An 18,042-nucleotide genomic window follows, 5' to 3' on the forward strand; every position below is an offset into this window, starting at 1 on the left:
CCAATATCTCCATAACCCTTAACATTTATTGCCTATGCCAGCCAGTACTTGGAATCTTCTATTAGATAATTCATAAACCTGAGAATTATCCATCATATTTTGTAATAACAAGAAAAAATACGATTAATAATTTATTGGCTATTTGTTTAAAATTCTAAAAACCATTTTGGGTACTTATAGATGATATCAGAATAATTAAACATTGCAAGCTGCAAATGCTGCTCAACTCTTTAGACAGATCTATTTCTATATCCTAATTTTGCACAATGTAATACTTGAATAATTTTAGTTTCGCTATGAAAAAGAAAAAATTAAAAAGATATATAAAAAGGACAGGGAAATGGAGGGCGGGTGCAAATGTGATGGGCTGAGCAGCTCCCTTCTGTGCTGTAAAGTTCCATAATTCTTTACAGTGCATGTCACAGTGATGGGATTATAATTATATGGCCTGACAGTTATTTTATTTTGATCATGAAATTGTAAGGGAGAATTTTTGCGTGGTTCACAGTGGTATAAGACAACCAGATGATGTTTATATCATTCCAATTTCTGTTAGTGTTGATCACTTAAACTGAACTAACTTAAATATGTTTTTGTTGTTTAAACGAGTAATTTAAAGATGTTCAATCTTCATTTTTCAGCTGTGTGGCTCGATTATACTCGGAGTTTCAATATGGCTGCGTGTGAGCAAAGATACGGTGGAGGTAATGATGACTGCTGTGTGACAGAAGTGTTTCCTATGAATAAAAGTTGGAATCTAGTTTAAAGAAAGAATTTGCATTTATATGGCAGTTTTCACAATCTCAGGACGTTTCACAGCCAATGAAGTAATTTTTTTGAAGTGTAGTCACTGTTGTAATGTAGGAAATGCAGCAGCCAATTTGCGTTCAGCAAGCTCCCACAAACAGCAATCAGATAATGACCAGATAATCTGTTTTAGTGATGTTAATTTAGGGGTAAATATTAAGCAGGACATCAGGGAGAACACCCTTGCCCTTCTTCGAAATAGTGCTGTAGGATCTTTTTCGTCCACCTGGGATGACCGGGGCCTCGGTTTAACATCTTTTCTGAAGCACGGTGCCTCAGTCCCTCAGCACTGCACTGAATTGTCAGCCTAGGTTATGTTCAAGTCTCTGGTGTAGGACTTGAACTCACAACTTTCTGACCCAGAGGTGAGAGTGCTACCACTGAGCCAAGGCTGACACCTTTATGTTAAAAAAAAAAAGGAAGTAATTTTGTTGAATTAAGTAATTGAGAGTCTATCTATTGGCCCGTATTTTCCGATCGCAGGCCTCCCGCGGGCGGAGGCCTGCGATCTGGAAAAATCTGCGCCCTTACCTGAGGGCTCCCGGGAGGCGCACAGTTCTGATGCTGGGCCTCTCCAAATTGCCGGTGTGCAGGGCCCACGTATCCTAGAGGCGCAGGTAGTTCGCAGCGCCCCTGGGATCATGTGGGCCATGGGGAGCCAATCAAAGAAGGGAATCTCCCTTCATACATTTAACAGGAAGACCTGTCAAATATATGAATGGAGATTACCCCCAAAACATAGTACAGGAAACTTTCGTTTAACCGGAGGTTAAATGTCCGGAAAGCTCTATCTACTGGCAAAATTCAGGAGCCGTTTCCTATAAGTTTTTTTACTTCTCGTTGCTTTTTTTTCCCCAGTCAGGCTCTGCAAGGTCTAGCTGAAGCTGTTGCTTAGCTACAGAGATGCTTTTAAGCTGCGGCTGACTGTTTTGAAGCTGTTGCTAAGCAACAGGGTTTGTTGATTCACACGGCGCTCAAAAGCTCTGTATGTTTTAACATTAGCGCTGGTTTCTAGGGCAGTTTTGATGGTACGGCACCAGCTCGGTCCCGTCAGTGCCGGATACCAGAAAGTTTCCTGTAAAACTTTAAATAAAAATTTTTTTAAATCACATTTTTAAAATGACTTGAAAGTACAATAAATTAACTGTTTTAAACAAAACTTTACATTTTTCAAAAAAAAATTACATTTTTTTACAGGGTTAAAAATGAACTTACCTTTTTTAAAAGTATTTTTAAATGATAAATCAGTGGAAATTAAAAAAAAAAAAAAACATTTTTTTAACTCTTATACACCTGCTTTTACCAGGCACAAGAATTGTAAGGGTTTTCTGCGGGCGGAGGGTCTCCATAAAGCAGAACTATCCGCCCGCAGAAGCCCTGCTCCAGGGCAGCCGGAGGATCTGTCAAGAGCTTTCTTGACAGATCGGAAATGCCGGTTTCCAGCGCATGCACAGTGCATGCCTGAAACCGGCATTTCCAATGTCCCCACAGGTGGGTACACAGCACGTCCCCACCTGTAGGGATCGGAATACCTGGCCCATTATCTATCAAGTAATCTGCATTATGCCTCCTCTCTTTCCACATGTTTGCAATTTTTTTCCCTTGGCCACTTTCATCCATGGGTTATTTGAATTTTGCTTAAGGCTTTTTGTGAAACATGCAAGGTATATTGTACAATTTGTGGTTTGATTTGTTTTGTGATCAAGGATAAGTGTTGGTTAAGTGTGAACTAAATGCTGTGACACATTGAGTCGAGATGAATTAAACTGTTGAGAATGAAGCTCCAGAGATTTGGAAATGTCTCCTGAATCCACAAAGAAATTACAATCCAATTATTGTGTTGATGTCAGCTGGGGTTTCTAACAAATGTCAAATGCTTCCTATTGCATTGCATGATATAGTACACATCTATCAATGCTGTGCTTCAATAGTGTAACTGTTTACAAAGGAAAGAAAGACTTGCATTTATATAATGCTTTTCACGACCACCAGACGTCCCAAAGTGCTTTACAGCCAATGAAGTACTGTTGAAGTGGAGTCACTGTTGTAATGTAGGAAACGCGGCAGCCAATTTGCGCACAGCAGCTCCCACAAACAGCAATATGATAATGACCAGATCATCTGTTTTTAGTGATGTCGATTGAGGGTTAAATATTGGCTAGGACACCAGGGAGAACTCCCCTGCTCCTCTTCAAAATAGTGCCATGGGATCTTTTACGTCCACCTGAGAGAGCAGACTCAGTTTAACATCTCATCCGAAAGACGGTACCTCCGACAGTGCAGCACTCCCTCAGCACTGCACTGGGGTGTCAGCCTAGATTTTTGTGCTCAGGTCCCTGGAGTGGGACTTGAACCCACAACCATCTGACTCAGAGGCGAGGGTGGTACCCACTGAACCACAGCTGACAATCCAGTTTAAACAAGTTTTAACCGATAAATTTAAAAATGCTAACTTTAGTGGCAAAATATGCACTCTGTTATTTAAAAAGTAACTTTTACTCTTATTATAGTTTCAATATAACATCTCCTTTTCATTGCAGGTTGCTGATGTAAATCTTTCAGAGTTTTACCCTGCCATAGACCTTCTGATTACTGTTGGGTCAATCATTATGGTGCTTGGATTTCTTGGTTGCTGTGGAGCTATTAAAGAAAGCAAGTGTATGTTAATCCTGGTATGTATTTGTCGATAAGTCTTCCATGACTCCTAATAGTATTTATAAGAAAATGTCAAAGGTAATTTTGACTTTTGATAGTGTAAAACGGATGTTATCTGATCGGGGAAGTCAATGGAATTGAAAATTGGGAGAGGTGTATAATGGGCGCGGCTGATCGGATATCGCCTGTCCAAAGTCAAAGTTACCCCCAACCTCTTCTTATCACAGATGGAAGATATTATTGCTCTTTTTGTAAAGTTTTAACATGCAGTAGAACCTTAGTGCTCCATGCCACTGTGCTTTGTGCCCACAGTTCTTCACTTGGTGATTTCCTGATTCCCTGTCTCATTATTGATTTGTGCAGAGTGGAGTTCAGGATCTTCATTGAAATGGAAGGAAAACTCCCAAATCCAGTAACTGAAAATCCATTGCAAAGCCATCTTTTTAAACTTTGAAAATTTAGTTTCATTGAATGGACTTTTAATTCTAGTAAAGAACTGAGAGGACAGTCAGGTCTTCACCAACATTCAAATTTCACCAGCACTGTGCCAGTGAGCAGAGCTCTGCATGTGTAGTTACATACCCGCATACAAAGCTCTCCACTGTCAGAATACAGCATGACGTGGAGCCAGCAGTATAACTCGATGCTGTCAGCTCGCATTGCTCTAAAGTGGCTCTCGTACCAAACCGTTACTTGCAGTATGTAGGAGCTTTAAATTGTGCCGCATGGTCATGTAGCAAAGTCACGTAACAGCTGTTATTTAATTTTGTCATTTTGGCATTTGAGATTATCTTAGCTTTCATTGAGAAATGCTGGGTGCTGTAAATGTCAGCACTGGCACCATTTTACATAGGCTATACAGCACAGAAACAGGCCATTCGGCCCAACCAGCCCATGCCGACATTTATGCTCCACTCGAGCCTCCTCCCGTCTTTCCTCATCTAACTCTATCAGCATAACCCTCTATTCCCTTCTCCCTCATACACTTGTCTAGCCTCCCCTTAAATGCATCTATAATATTCACTTCAACCACTCCCTGTGGTAGTGAGTTCCACATTCTCATCACTCTTTGGGTAAAGAAGTTTCTTCTGAATTCCCTATTTGATTTCTTGGTGACTGTCTTATATTGATGGCCTCTAGTTTTGCTCTTCCCCACAAGTGGAAATAATCTCTCTCTATCTGTTCTGTCAAAACCTTTCATAATTTTAAAGACCTCTATTAGGTCACCCCTCAGCCTTCTCTTTTCAAGAGAAAAGAGACCCAGCCTGTTCATCCTTTCCTGATAGGTACACCCACGCATTTCTGGTATCATCCTTGTAAATCTTCTCTGCACCCTCTCCAGTGCCTCTATATCCTTTTTATAATATGGCGATCAGAATTGTATGCAATACTCCAAGTGTGGTCTAACCAAGGTTCGATACAGGTTTAGCATAATTTCACTACTTTTCAATTCTATCCCTCTAGAAATAAACCCTAGTGCTTGGTTTGCTTTTTTTATGGCCTTGTTAACATGTGTTGCAACTTTTAGTGATTTGTGTATTTGTACTCCGAGATCCCTTTGTTCCTCTACCCCACCTAGACTCGCGCCCTCCAAGTGATGTGACCTCCCTATTCTTCCTACCAAAATGTAATACCTCACATTTCTGTGTTGAAATTCATTTGCCAATTCTATGCCAATTCGGCAAGTTTATTAATGTCTTCCTATAATGAAATATGAGACTTTATTTTTAATGAATATTTTTAAACCTTTCATTTGCTATTGAGTCACAATCTGGAGTTTTGTGGCCAAAACATATAATGTTTCTAAGACTTCTGTTGTAATAAAACAATATTTGTTTGTTTAAAAACATATGGTGAACAAATGCAATAAAGGGAGGTGGATGCAGTTTAGTTGTCAGGAAAATAAATAAACCCGTATTTCACAAAATGAGTAATTGTCTCCTCGGAGTTTTCATCTAATAGGCAGCAAAAATAGACAGGAATTGGACAAAGATCAAAATAATTACTGAAAGGAAACATTGAGTGGAGGAAACAGAAACCAAGATTTATGCAGTGGATAAATGAAGAGACAGCGTAGCATGATTCCAGACTGTATCTAAATCTTTGTTGATATAATTGCCCACCATTCATCTGTTGACCCTGAAATTGCAGTTCGCGGCGTAGCTAAGGAGTACGCCGCCGACCTCTGAGCAAAATCCGTACTTACCTGGTGTGAAGCCCAAAGCGAAAACTTGCTCTGAAATGCTGCACAGTTGCGCGCAGCGTAGTGGCCCACGGATCCCAGGGTGCACCATTGTGCATAAGCGAACCTTGGATCATTCACTAGCCAATCAGGAAACAGAAATCTCTGATGCCTGACAGCAATCAAATTTTGTTAAACCGTGTGAATATTTATTTGAAAAGTGTAGTACAGTAAACTCGCGTTTAAACGGCACCTGATCAACCGGAGTTCTTTAATAACCGGCAAAATAGATAGCCGGTAATCTTGCCGAATCCATCCATCCATTTTTTTCGTTTTTCCGAGTTTCCCGCGGTGGCCGAGTTAGTGACTGGTTTTTATTTTTTTTTGTGTTAAAAATTGCCTACCTCTCTGTTATCCAGAATTTTTAATCAACCGGCACCATCCCGGTCCCATCGGTGCCGGATACGAAAGAGTTTACTGTACTTGGCTTTAAAAAAGCATGGGATACTTTGGAGTAAGTACAGTTTTTTACTGGAAGACTCTGCAAGAATAAAAAAATAAATTAAAATAGCTCATCCCTCAAACCAAGCCTTTACAGTTGCCTGCGCCTGTTTACACCAGCTGTAAAACTTTCCAGTGTAATTGCTGCGCAGTTGGTGGGCAATTAGCCAGACTTCTCGCCAGCAATGAGGATTTGACAGTCACAGTGGATGATCTGTCTAGTCGGAACTTTACAGATCGCAAGCTTGTGATTTTAGCGGATGCGGACATCCCAAACTTGCGGTCAATTTCAAAGGCGGTATGACGGCGTACTCTGAGAATGTGCCATCATAGCGACTGCAAATTCTGCCCCAATATATTCTGCATTGTATAATATTCTCTTTCTTGCTTCACAGTTCTTCATCGGACTGCTCTTTGTTGTGGCTCTTCAAATAATTGCAGGCATTTTAGGTGCTGTTTATAAATCACAGGTAATGTTTTCCATATGTTTACATTACTTAAAAAACAATGTAATTGGAATAATTTCCAGTTAGATCCAGAATATATTAAAGCTGAAACAAATATTCTATTTGTTTCTTCCAGGTTGAATCACTGGTAAATAATACGTATAAGGAACTTATTCCATTAAGTACTCAATCAGAGGACGTTAGAAAAAAGATAAACGTTATGCAGCTGGAGGTAAGTCTGATACTAAATTTACATTCATACTTCAACTGCTCTTCCAATAAAGAAAATAACCATTTGTGTTTGTCAAATCCATATGTAGATTTCTCCCTCATGTAGATAGCTCAGGTAAAGTTAATCATGTGCTACTATTACAGTAATGTGGAATCAGCAGATTCAAGTTATACTATTTGTGCGTTATTTTGTAGGTTAGCCAATTGTGGAACTTTATACATGTGTGCTGGTTATGTTTTATTTTTGTACTCATTTATGTGAAGGATGTTGGTGATGGGGAATGGAACTCTTCATGTGTCATAGGGGTACAGTAGCATAGTGGTAATGTTACTGGGCTAGTAATTCAGAGGCCTGGACTAATGATATGAGTTCAAATCCCACCATGGCAGCTGGGCAATTTAAATTCAGTTAATTAAATAAATCTGGAATAAAAAAAGCTAGCATCAGTAATGGTGACCATAAAACTTTGTCGTAAAAACCCATCTGGTTCACTAATGTCCTTTAGGGAAGGAGATCTGCTGTCCTTACCTGGTCTGGCCTATATATATTGACTTTTAACCGCCCTCTGAAATGGCAGCTCACCACCACCCTCTCGAGGGCAATTGGGGATGGGCAATAAATGCTGGCCTTGCCAGCGACACTCGCATACTGTGTATACATTTTTTTTTAAAAGGTACGCAGTGGTACAATAGATGTGGAGTAAAGCTCCTCTAATCTAAACAAACAAAAATGCCTCAGCCGCAACCCCAGCAAAGCAATCCCCTATTGCATTAGTGTAGCATTGTACATTTTGTGGGGAAAAAAATCACATTTAATACCTTGTCACTGTTTCAAACTCACTATTCATAATCTTCAACATCTCATTGGTATGTAATAACCACATGCGTTCATTCTTGATAAAACATGTCAGTATATTTTTTTCAATCTTTGAAACGTTCACAATATGCATCAAAATATGTTGTTGAGTAAACTTCCTGGCAGCCTCTGGCGTCTTAACAGCATTTGGGCGAGTAAACTTGCCTGTGATGTATTTTTTTTAAAAAGGCTAAGACTAAAAAAACAAATTAATGTTACCTATAATTAGAACCCCACTTGTATCCCAGTGTAATAGCATTGAACTATGGAGGTTAACTACACAGAAGGAGGCCATTTGGCCCATTGTGTCTTTGTTACAGGAATCCATAACTAATCTTGCTGCCCTGCTTTCTCCTCACAGCCTTGTATCATCCTCTGCTTCAAATATTTATCCACTTATCCTTTAAAAGATGCAATAAGCTCTACCCCAACTACTTCCGATGACAAAACATTCCATTTTTAATGATTTGAGCCGGAAGTTTAACACATTTACACATTAAACATTCATGCGCGCTGCAATCACTTCACTTGCTTAAATGTACATTACACCCAAAACAAATCTGTAAACTCAGAGGTGGGCTAAGGAAAATAAAAATATTCTTGACCTTTTCTCAAATGCTATAAACAGTAGGTTAATATTTGTAAAAACTTTTTTTCCTGTTTTTTTTCCTGGCTAAAGAGCAAATGTTGCGGTCTGCTCAATGGCTATAAAGACTGGGGAAAAAATTCTGTTCCAGTGTCCTGCAACTGCATTGCTAATCAGGCTCCATGTGAGATGACAAGATCCGGCCAATCTGTTTGGGCCCAGGTACCTCAACTTTGTTAAAATAATAATGCATATAAATGAGACTTGCTTCAATTTTTTGCGTTTGATTTTGGATTGTTACGAAGTTTCTTCTACATACCTTTAGCTTTATCATAACATTTTAAACAAGTATTCATGTTTTTAAAATATTTACGATAACTACATTTGCAAAACTTTCAATAATTACTTCTGCATGATGTGCCATGTAACATCAGAAGGTTGACCATTATATTAAAATATGTAATATTTATCGATTTGTATATAAACAGATCTTATTCCTGCACTTTAGAATGGTGGTTAGAACTGTATCTTTTTCAATGTGTATGACGTTAATTGGATTTTGTGAAAAAGCTTAAGTAGGCTAAAGTAGAAGGGTGGATATTTCTGGGGCCCCATGCCACCTTGCATGCAGAAGGCAACTTATTGGTGCAATGCCCACAGGTATCTGCCCATTAATGTCATCGGCTGGAAATTGTGCACAAAACAAACTGGGGTCAAGGTCACCAAGATTATAAAAGAGTGGGTAACCATGCTGATTCTGGTACAATTGGGGCATCCGCCTGACTAGTGAGTGGGGAGGAATTGCGCTGAGGCACCTTGCTACAGCATTTACGGTCTCATGGGGCTCTGGGAAGAAGGCCAAAACAAATAAAAGAATTGCTTCTGCTTCCTCATGCTGGTTTCAGCAATGCAATCGCTTGCTGAAATTGGTCCGATTTTACTTCCGCTCCCCACAGGGTGTAACTGAGGAAAATGTGTCCCTTTGTTGATTCTACACCTGAATTCTGGAACCGAGTTTGATTGGAGTCCTGGAACATTTGAAGTATGATCCTGTGGGACAGGGCAATGAGGTCGTTGTTCAAAATTCCTGTGTTCCCCTCATGTGACACTTGCCTTGGTATCCTTGTAGAAAGTTGGCATTCGGTTGGTCCAATTCACAGACGGTCCTGGTGGAGCGAGTGAAGTGTTGTGCAGCTCTTGTGTTTTGGATGTCCTTTGGTTCCAGGTGGCACATTTTCTCAATTGAGGAAGTCATGGCGTTAAATTTCTCGCCTCCTGAGAGGTGTGAGTAAATGAGCAAAGCCTAGGCTAGATTTGAAGATTCTGTCAGAATGATATCATCCCTAGAGTATGAAGGCTGGATAAGTGGCTGCTCACTTCTCCTGATGTGGAAACAGTAGGAGGCACATCATGTTCAGATGTGCTACAGCAGAAGGAAGTAGATAAGGACCAGCAATCTAAAAGCTCCAATGATCACAGCTCCTCAACAATAGAATTTAAGGAAGGCTCCACAAAGAATTACTGGGGCTACTGAACCTAGGAATTTTAGCTTGATTAGCACTACCAGCATCAGTAAGGGTGGCAGTGCCAGAGGAGATTCATTGCAGAACAGTGCCTGCAGTACCCGCTGAGTGCAGAATGCCCTCTGGCTCAGATACAGAGACATTTTCAGCCTGAGCTGAGATGCACAGTTCAAGGGAGAAGCTAAGAATAGCTCCAGGTTGGCTGACAATTTAACAGCTGAGAGTGATGCTGTTGCCAGCCTTGGGTCAGTTTTAGTTAGGGATTCACTGGTGCTGTAGTGGTGAACCCTGAGGGTTTGGTAAATGCAGTAATGCTGGTGGCATTTCTTTGAAAGCAGCAATGTTAAATGGCATTCTTCAGCTCTGGAAGTAGCACTGCCTTTTTTGAAGTCAACGCTGATAAAGCTTCAATTGGTTCAGAATAGGAGGCCGAAAAAGAGAAAACTTGCATTTATATAGTGCCTTTCACTACCTCAGGATGCCCCAAATCATTTTACAGCCAATTAAGTACTTTGAGAAGGTAAGGCACTGTTGCAATCATAGGATCATAGAATGATACAGCACAGAAGGAGGCCATTCGGCCCATCGTGCGTGTGCCAGCTCTTTGGTAGAGCTATCCAATTAATCTCACTTCCCTGCTGTTTCCCCAGAGCCCAGTATTTTTTTCCCTTCAAGTATTTATCTAATTCTCTTTTGAAAGTTACTATTGAATCTGCTCCCACCACCCTTTCAGGCAGTGCAATCCAGATCACAACAACTGGTTGTGTTTAAAATTTAAAAAAAGTCCTTGTGTCATCTCTGGTTCTTTTGTCTATCACATTAAATCTGTGTCCTGACCCCTCTGCCACTTGAAACAGTTTCTCCTTATATAGTCTATCAAAACCATCTTTGATTTTGAACACCTCTATCAAATCTTCTCTCAAGCCTTCTCTGCTCTAAGGACAACAACTCCAGCTTCTCCAGTCTCTCCACATAACTGAAGTCCATCATCCCTGGTACCATTCCAGTAAATCTCTCTCTACCCTCTCCAAGGCCTTGACATCCTTCCTAAAGTGTGGTAACCAGAATTGAACACAATACTCTAGCTGAGGCCGAACCAGTGTTTTATGAAGGTTTAGTATAACTTCCTTGCTTTTGTACTCGATTCCTCCTTTAATAAAGCCAAGGATCCCATATGCTTGTTTTTTCATCTGCTACGAGTCTGCTCATTTTGCCAGTCTGTCTGTCCTCCTGAAGCCTGTTCCTATCCTCCTCATTGTTTACTACATTTCCAAGTTTTGTATCATCTGCAAACTTTGAAATAATGCCCTGTATACCCAAGTCCAGGTCATTAATATACATCAAATAGAGCAGTGGTCCTAATGCTAACCCCTGGGGAACACCACTGTATACTTTGCGCCAGTCTAAAGAAAAATCACAACTGTTCACCTACTCTCTGCTTTCTGTGCCGTAGCCAATTTTGTATCCATGCTGCCACTGACCCTTTAATCCCATGGGCTTTAATTTTGCTAACGCATCTATTATGTGGTACTTTGTTGAACGGTTTTTGAAAGTCCATATACACATCCTCAACCGTACTACCCTCTTCAAACCCCTCCATTAATTCATCAAAGAACTCAATCAAGTTAGTCAAGCACGATTTGCCTTTAAAAAATCTGCATGTATGAAACACGGCACATAGCAAGGTCCCATAAACAGCAATGAAACAAATGACTAAATAATCTGTTTTAATGTTGGTTGAGGGATAAACTTTAGCCAGGACAGGACACCAGGAGAACTCCCTGCTCTTCTTTAAATAGTGCCATGGGATCTTTTTACATCCAACTGAGAGGATAGACAGGGCCTTGGTTTAATTCGAGAGACTGCACTTCTGAGGGTGCATCACCCCCTCAGTACTGCATTGAAGTGCCGGCCTAGATTATTTGCTCAAGCCTTTGGGACAAGAACCAATCACCTTCTGACTGTGAGGTGAGAATACTACCACTGAGCCAAGGCTAATGTTAAAGCCAGAGTAAGTAAAAATGCTTGAGAAGAAATCAAGCCTCTTAGTAGAGTGGAGCCTGTGGGAAGCGGTGCGTTGTGCTAATGCCACATTCTTGGCTAAGCAAGGGTGGAGGTAATGGAGGTGTTTGCAGTGAGTGCAGACTGAAAGAATATATAGAACTCTGCTACATTATGAATTGGTACGATAGCAAAATACTGCAGATGCTGGAAATCCGAAATAGCAAAAGAAAATGCTGGAAAAACTCAGCAGGCCAGGCAACATCCGTGGAGAGAAATTAGAGTTGACGTTTCGGGTCAAAACCCTTTTTCAAACTGGAAAGGAAATAAAATAGATCGAAGGCAGGGCTGTGATAGAACAAAAGAAGTAAAAGAGACATTAAGAGGTATTCAAAACCAGACGAGATGGTAATAGGACAGTGGAGACAAAAGACGGCAAGATTAGGTGTGAAGTGTACTGGCAGGATGGGAGACAGCTGCCGTGTGGGAGAGAGAAAAAAAGGAAAGGGGGTGGAGGGGAAAGGGAAGATCCAAAACAAAGGGGTGGGAAAAAAATATAAGTAAAAATGTAATAGGGGCCGAGGTTATGATCTGAAATTGTTGAACTCGATATTGAGTCCACTTGGCTGAACTTGTTCTCACATTGAACAACTTCTCCTTTAACTCCACTCATTTCCTCCAAATCAAAGGTGTTGCTATGGGTACCCACATGGGTCCTAGCTATGCCTGCCTTTTCGTGGGATATGTGGAACACTCTTTGTTCCAGTCCTACTCAGGTCCCCTCCCTCACCTCTTTTTCTGATACATTGATGACTGTATCGGTGCCGTTTCCTGCTCTTGCCCCGAACTAGACAATTTCATTCACTTTGCCTCCAATTTCCACCCTTCCCTCACCTTCACATGGTCCATCTCTGACTCTTACCTTCCCTTCCTCGACTTCTCCATCTCCATCTCTGGGGATAGGTTATCAACCAATATTCACTACAAGCCCACTGACTCCCACAGCTACCTGGACTACACTTCCTCCCACCCCACCTCCTGTAAGGATTCTATTCCATTCTCCCAGTTTCTCCGTCTCCGCCGTATCTGCTCCGACGATGCCACCTTCCACGCCAGTGCTTCCGACATGTCTTCCTTTTTCTGCAACCGAGGATTCCCCTCTACCGTGGTTGACACGGCCCTCGACCGTGTCCGTTCTATCTCCCGCACTTCTGCCCTCACCCCTGCCCCTCCCTCCCGGAACCATGATAGGGTTCCCCTTGTCCTCATCTTTCACCCCACCAGCCTCCACATCCAACAGATCAACCTCCGCCATTTCTGCTACCTCCAAAGTGATCCCACCACCAAATGCATCTTCCCCTCCCCTTTCAGCATTCCGTAGGGACCGCTCCCTCCGAGATACCCTAGTCCACTCCTCTATCACCCCCAACAACCCTTCCCCTTCACCTGGCACCTTCCTGTGCAAGCGCAGGAGATGTAACACCTGCCCCTATACCTCCCCCCTTCCCACTGTTCAGGGCCCCAAACACCTCTTCCAGGTGAAACAGCGATTTACTTGTACTTCTTGCAATCTAGTATACTGTATTCGCTGCTCACGATGCGGTCTCCTCTACATTGTGGAGACCAAATGCAGATTGGGCGACCGCTTTGCGGAACACCTCCGTTCAGTCCGTAAGGGTGACCCCGAGCTTCCAGTTGCCTGTCATTTTAATTCACCGCTCCATTCCCACTTGGACCTCACCATCCTTGACCTCTTGCATTGTTCCACGGCAGCTCAACATAAACTCGAGGAACAGCAACTCATCTTCCGATTAGGCACTTTGCAGCCTTCCGGACTCAATATTGAGTTCAACAACTTCAGGTCATAACCTCGGCCCCTATTACATTTTTACTTATTTTTTTTCCACCCCTTTGTTTTGGATCTTCCCTTCCCCCCCCCTTTTTTTTTCTCTCCCACACGGCAGCTGTCTCCCATCCTGCCAGTACACGTCACACCTAATCTTGCCATCTTTTATCTCACTGTCCTATTACCATCTCGTCTGGTTTTGAATACCTCTTAATGTCTCTTTTACTTCTTTTGTCCTATCGCAGCCCTGCCTTCGATCTATTTTATTTCCTTTCCAGTTTGAAAAAGGGTTAGACCCAAAACGTCGCTCTAATTTCTCTCCACGGATGTTGCCTGGCCTGCTGAGTTTTTCCAGCATTTTCTGTTATTATTTTACATTATGAATTGGCTGTGTGGCATTTTAAACATGCCCAATTGCTGAAGAAAATGCCTAGGGGGACTTGAGGCAGTGCTCGTAGCCTTAGATTTCAAGGATATGGAAAAATTAACTTAAAAAAAAACTTAGAAACTGCACTGCTAGTAGGAAAAACACATATTTCTTTTTAAGGCATCAAACGTAACTGGTGAGTGCATGTAGAACATTTTGACCGAAGCTGGGGGGAAAAAAAACCAAACCGTAGGTGGAGCTGACTGAGAATGAGAAGTCATCACATGAGGAACCTCTTTTATACCACAGCGCCATGATCTCTTAAAGGAGAAGCTGTCTCCTTTTGTTATATTTTTCCCAGCAACATGACCCAGCGGTGCTCTGACATGCTTCTGTCATAACTGATGTTTGATTCAAGATTATCAGCTGGAATTATCCACAGGGGTTCTCCCGATTGTCCGTCGTAACTTCAGTGGAAGATCTGCGGAAGCGCCTTAGAAACTGCGGGAGATCGGGGAACCCTTTTAGAGATTCTATCGCTATATCTAATGTGCTAATCCATAATGTTACCATTACCTGATTTAATTCATTGGTGGACAGTGTTTAACAACATTTTAATTTTTTTCTCCCTCTAGTCATGTGTCACTGCAATGACTGACGTTTTGCAGGCAAGCTTCCTTATAATAATTGGGATTGCCTTTGGGCTGGCAGTGATTGAGGTATAACAGCTTTGCGAATTCTTTGCCATTTGAATTAGGTACATGTATATCATTTTCTGTTATTAATTCCACTGTGTTTTCTCTTAGCTTTTTGGATTGGCCTTCTCCATGACCCTCTACTGCCAAATCAAGAACAAGTGAAGAGGAAGGTTTTCTTCAGTCAGTGCATTGGTTCATTAGAGATGCTTAATGGAGCAGCTTTGGCATGAAAATTATTCTTGTGCTTAAATTGTAGTCTTGAAATTCTAATTTGATTCAAATCTAGGATGTAGGTCTGTTATTGTACGTAGAGTTACTCCGATTGTATCCTGCTGGTTTACTGCAAGTGCATGTGCAGATAAATCCAGTTGTTTTGTAAAGTGTTGTTACAGTTTAAAGTTGGGTTGTTCACTTTGACAAACTTAGATACCTACTGACCAATGTGAACAGAATAGAATTTTCAGCCCTTCAGTCACAATGGTCTTGATATAAAGTGGTGGTGTGCCCAGTTTTCTTAGCAATGTTGAATTCTCTCACTGCAATGAAGTTGTCCTGAGTCCAGTAAAGATTTGTCAGAGAGGCCATGAGCTGGTTATAAAATAATTGATCAAAAGATGGGGCCTGTCGCACGGAGAAACTGGGGGTGAAATTGGTCTGCGTCAGTAGCGTGAAAGAGGCTCATAGCAATTTGGGCAGCCTGTTTTACATGGAAAAGAAAATCGGGTGGGGTGTGAAAGGGGTTGCCAATTCACCCGAGCGTGCTTCGCGTTACTGGCACAGAACAATTTCATCCCCAGAGAACCAAGCTGTGCTTCAGTTCATCCGTGTACAGAGCTGAATTAATATTGGCCCGGATTTTGCAGTAAGAATAATGGTGAGGCTATCTATCAGCACTTAACTGTTATTGAGGAGTAAATCGGGCAGCAACTTCCGGCGACCACACAGGCGCAGTTAAACGCGGAAATCGGGAAGTTGCTGGCCCGAGTGGCACTGCTCCGCCATGGGCTTCGCTCTACCGGTATCTCGCCGAGAAACTCGGCATTCAAATACATGGAAGCGCGTGAAGTTGCGGTACTTGCCCACTAGAAACCCACAAAACACTCCAGGGAAAGTTAGGCCTTGTCCTTTCCATTCAAGTGTAAGTGAATTTTTAATGGCATGATAAGTCTTAATTACTGCCAAACAACCTCTCTGGCACTGAAAATTTACTTGAAAAATTGTGGTCTCATTCCTCTAGATTTTAGATATTGTTGGAGATTTTTTAAAATATTAAAAATTATTTTTTAAATTTCTTTCTCTCTCCATCCCATCTTCCTTCCTCTCACTTTATTTCGCTCTCTGTACATGGTTTTACATTGAATTAAATATTCTAATTTCACTTCCTGTTTTAGACTGCGTGTCTCAGTAAGGACTCTTCAATCTGATAGGTTGAGCAGATATACTGTTGCTAGCCCTGTTCACACAGGTCTTCGATCCCCTGTAGAGGGCATCGTGCTGTTTTGACTCTCTAATTACTGCAAGTTGCAGTGAAAAAGCCCATAGAAAGCCTGTGGGCAAGTGTAATGATTGTTGAGCGCCGTTTGTTCGCCACTGACCACAAAATCCGGGCCATTACAGTTAGCATGGTCTAAATCAAGTGTTGACCATCAAGCATCACTGATAAGTGGATACATATGTTCACTCAACAGACCACCTCCCCTAGAATAAAATATAGCTCTTTCATAAAGTATATAGGGGCTGATTGTGCCAGTTGTCCAAAAGAGGTGGAGGCCCATTTTGTTGGGTCTTCACCCTCTATGTTGCCCTGGAATTTCCAGGGTTTCCCTGGCCTTCGTCTGCTGTAGGTGCAGATCCATTTCATTGCAGCTATGTTACTGAGACAGGAGGGGGCTTTTCTGCCTCCCACCTTATTTTCCTGGGCCTGGAGTGCCCAGTGAGTTTCTTGGGCCATGGGGCATCCAGTGAGACCCATCACTGACCTGCCCCTCGACCTCATTGACTGGAGGGTTCACCAGGAATTCTGGGTGCAGGCCAAAGACAGAAGGGTAATTAAAAAAAAAATTTCAAGTTTAATCCTGCACCCGCCAAGATGTTTGAGGCCCTGATCTTGGAGGCCCAATATGTGGCTACAGACTTGGGAGGTCTGCAACTGTTCTTTCATTTTGTCCCCCTACTGCCTGTTCTACAAGGAAGAAACTGCACTATGGATGCTCCCAGGCCATATTAATGACCTGTGACGGGAGCTACCTGGACTTGGCCAGGAGCAACACCCCTCCGATGCACTGCTCCTGTCTAGCAGAGTGGGGTGAGCAAAAGTTGTCCCATAATTGTTCAGCCATGAAGGAGGATGGATGCATCAGCATGCTAGCTATGGTAATCTAACAAAGAAAACTATAAAGACAAATCTGGAAAATTTATAACTGTTTCAACTCCACCCTTAAATGTGAGTAAATTTAATTTGTTACAACAGCAGAATTTCTTGTAAAACTGTATTAAGAACAAGATTTGTATTTACATTGTGTTGTCAGGAATAAATTCAGTATATAGGGTCGCCAGAGAGTGTAGCTGGTGTCTGAACCATTAGTTTTTTTTATCTTTCTGACTGGAAAACCACCCCCATTTGATGCGCATCATAAACCACAATCCGTCACAGTTGAGTTTGCACTGTTGGGAGTCTGCTCATGGTTTTAACATTTTATTGGACACACTTTAAATGGAGACTACCATGTTTTGATTAACCTGGATACTTTCGGAAAGATAACTACACTGTAGCGCTTTGTAATCCTTTTAAGACTGGGCAGCAAGGAAAAGTTGTTCTAAGCTTTCATGGTCTTTCTATGGCAGCTGCCGAAGTATGCGTTGTGATGTGATGGTAAGTGAGCCATAATTTAAAATGATTGTTTTGAGGATAATAAAATCCAACAACTAGAATGTCTAGCCATTGTTGGGTTGGGTTGAAACTCTAGTGGGAATGCAAACAAATAGATACAGTCTACAGATCTAACTTGGATAAGGCTGTTTAATTACAAGAGATCTTCAAGACAATTTTATTCCACAGGTGTTAGTGTACTGTGAATGTGTAATTTTTACATGGGTTTATAATCACTGGAATTAAAGTTAAAACAACTATATTCTGTTGTGTTTGTAAAAAAAAAACAATTATAGCTCTGATTGAGCAGGGGTGTTGTATGTGGGATGTAATGCTGTGAATTGCTCTTTATTCCAATATTACTTTTAAAAAGTTTGGGGCCAAAACTCTACAGTCCATCCAGTGAGACTGTGCTGAAAGGGCCAGAAATTAGGCCAAGACCTGAAGAGGCTGGGACCCGGCCTTGCATCAATG

At 41.6% G+C, this 18,042-nt stretch overlaps 1 protein-coding gene across 2 annotated transcripts in view; it reads left to right on the forward strand.

The window, feature by feature from the left end:
* The window catches only part of LOC147106331 (tetraspanin-8-like), a 32,220-nt gene extending 14,392 nt beyond the window's left edge, over nucleotides 1–17,828 (forward strand). Inside the window, exons 2-8 of one of the 2 annotated variants that reach the window (XM_086009334.1) lie at nucleotides 642–704; nucleotides 3,348–3,479; nucleotides 6,541–6,615; nucleotides 6,728–6,823; nucleotides 8,358–8,486; nucleotides 14,637–14,720; nucleotides 14,808–17,828. In XM_086009334.1, coding sequence (XP_085865460.1) covers nucleotides 642–704; nucleotides 3,348–3,479; nucleotides 6,541–6,615; nucleotides 6,728–6,823; nucleotides 8,358–8,486; nucleotides 14,637–14,720; nucleotides 14,808–14,861 — 633 coding nt within the window. In that variant the 3' untranslated portion in view covers nucleotides 14,862–17,828. The remainder of the gene's footprint in view (nucleotides 1–641; nucleotides 705–3,347; nucleotides 3,480–6,540; nucleotides 6,616–6,727; nucleotides 6,824–8,357; nucleotides 8,487–14,636; nucleotides 14,721–14,807) is intronic. The other variant, XM_086009335.1, reaches the window with a different exon arrangement.
* Nucleotides 17,829–18,042: the final 214 nt, after the last annotated feature.

The sequence above is a fragment of the Somniosus microcephalus genome, chromosome 16 (assembly GCF_052327205.1).
Source record: "Somniosus microcephalus isolate GS21.2 chromosome 16, FLI_Smic_1.0, whole genome shotgun sequence".
NCBI classification, from domain to species: Eukaryota; Metazoa; Chordata; class Chondrichthyes; order Squaliformes; family Somniosidae; genus Somniosus; species Somniosus microcephalus.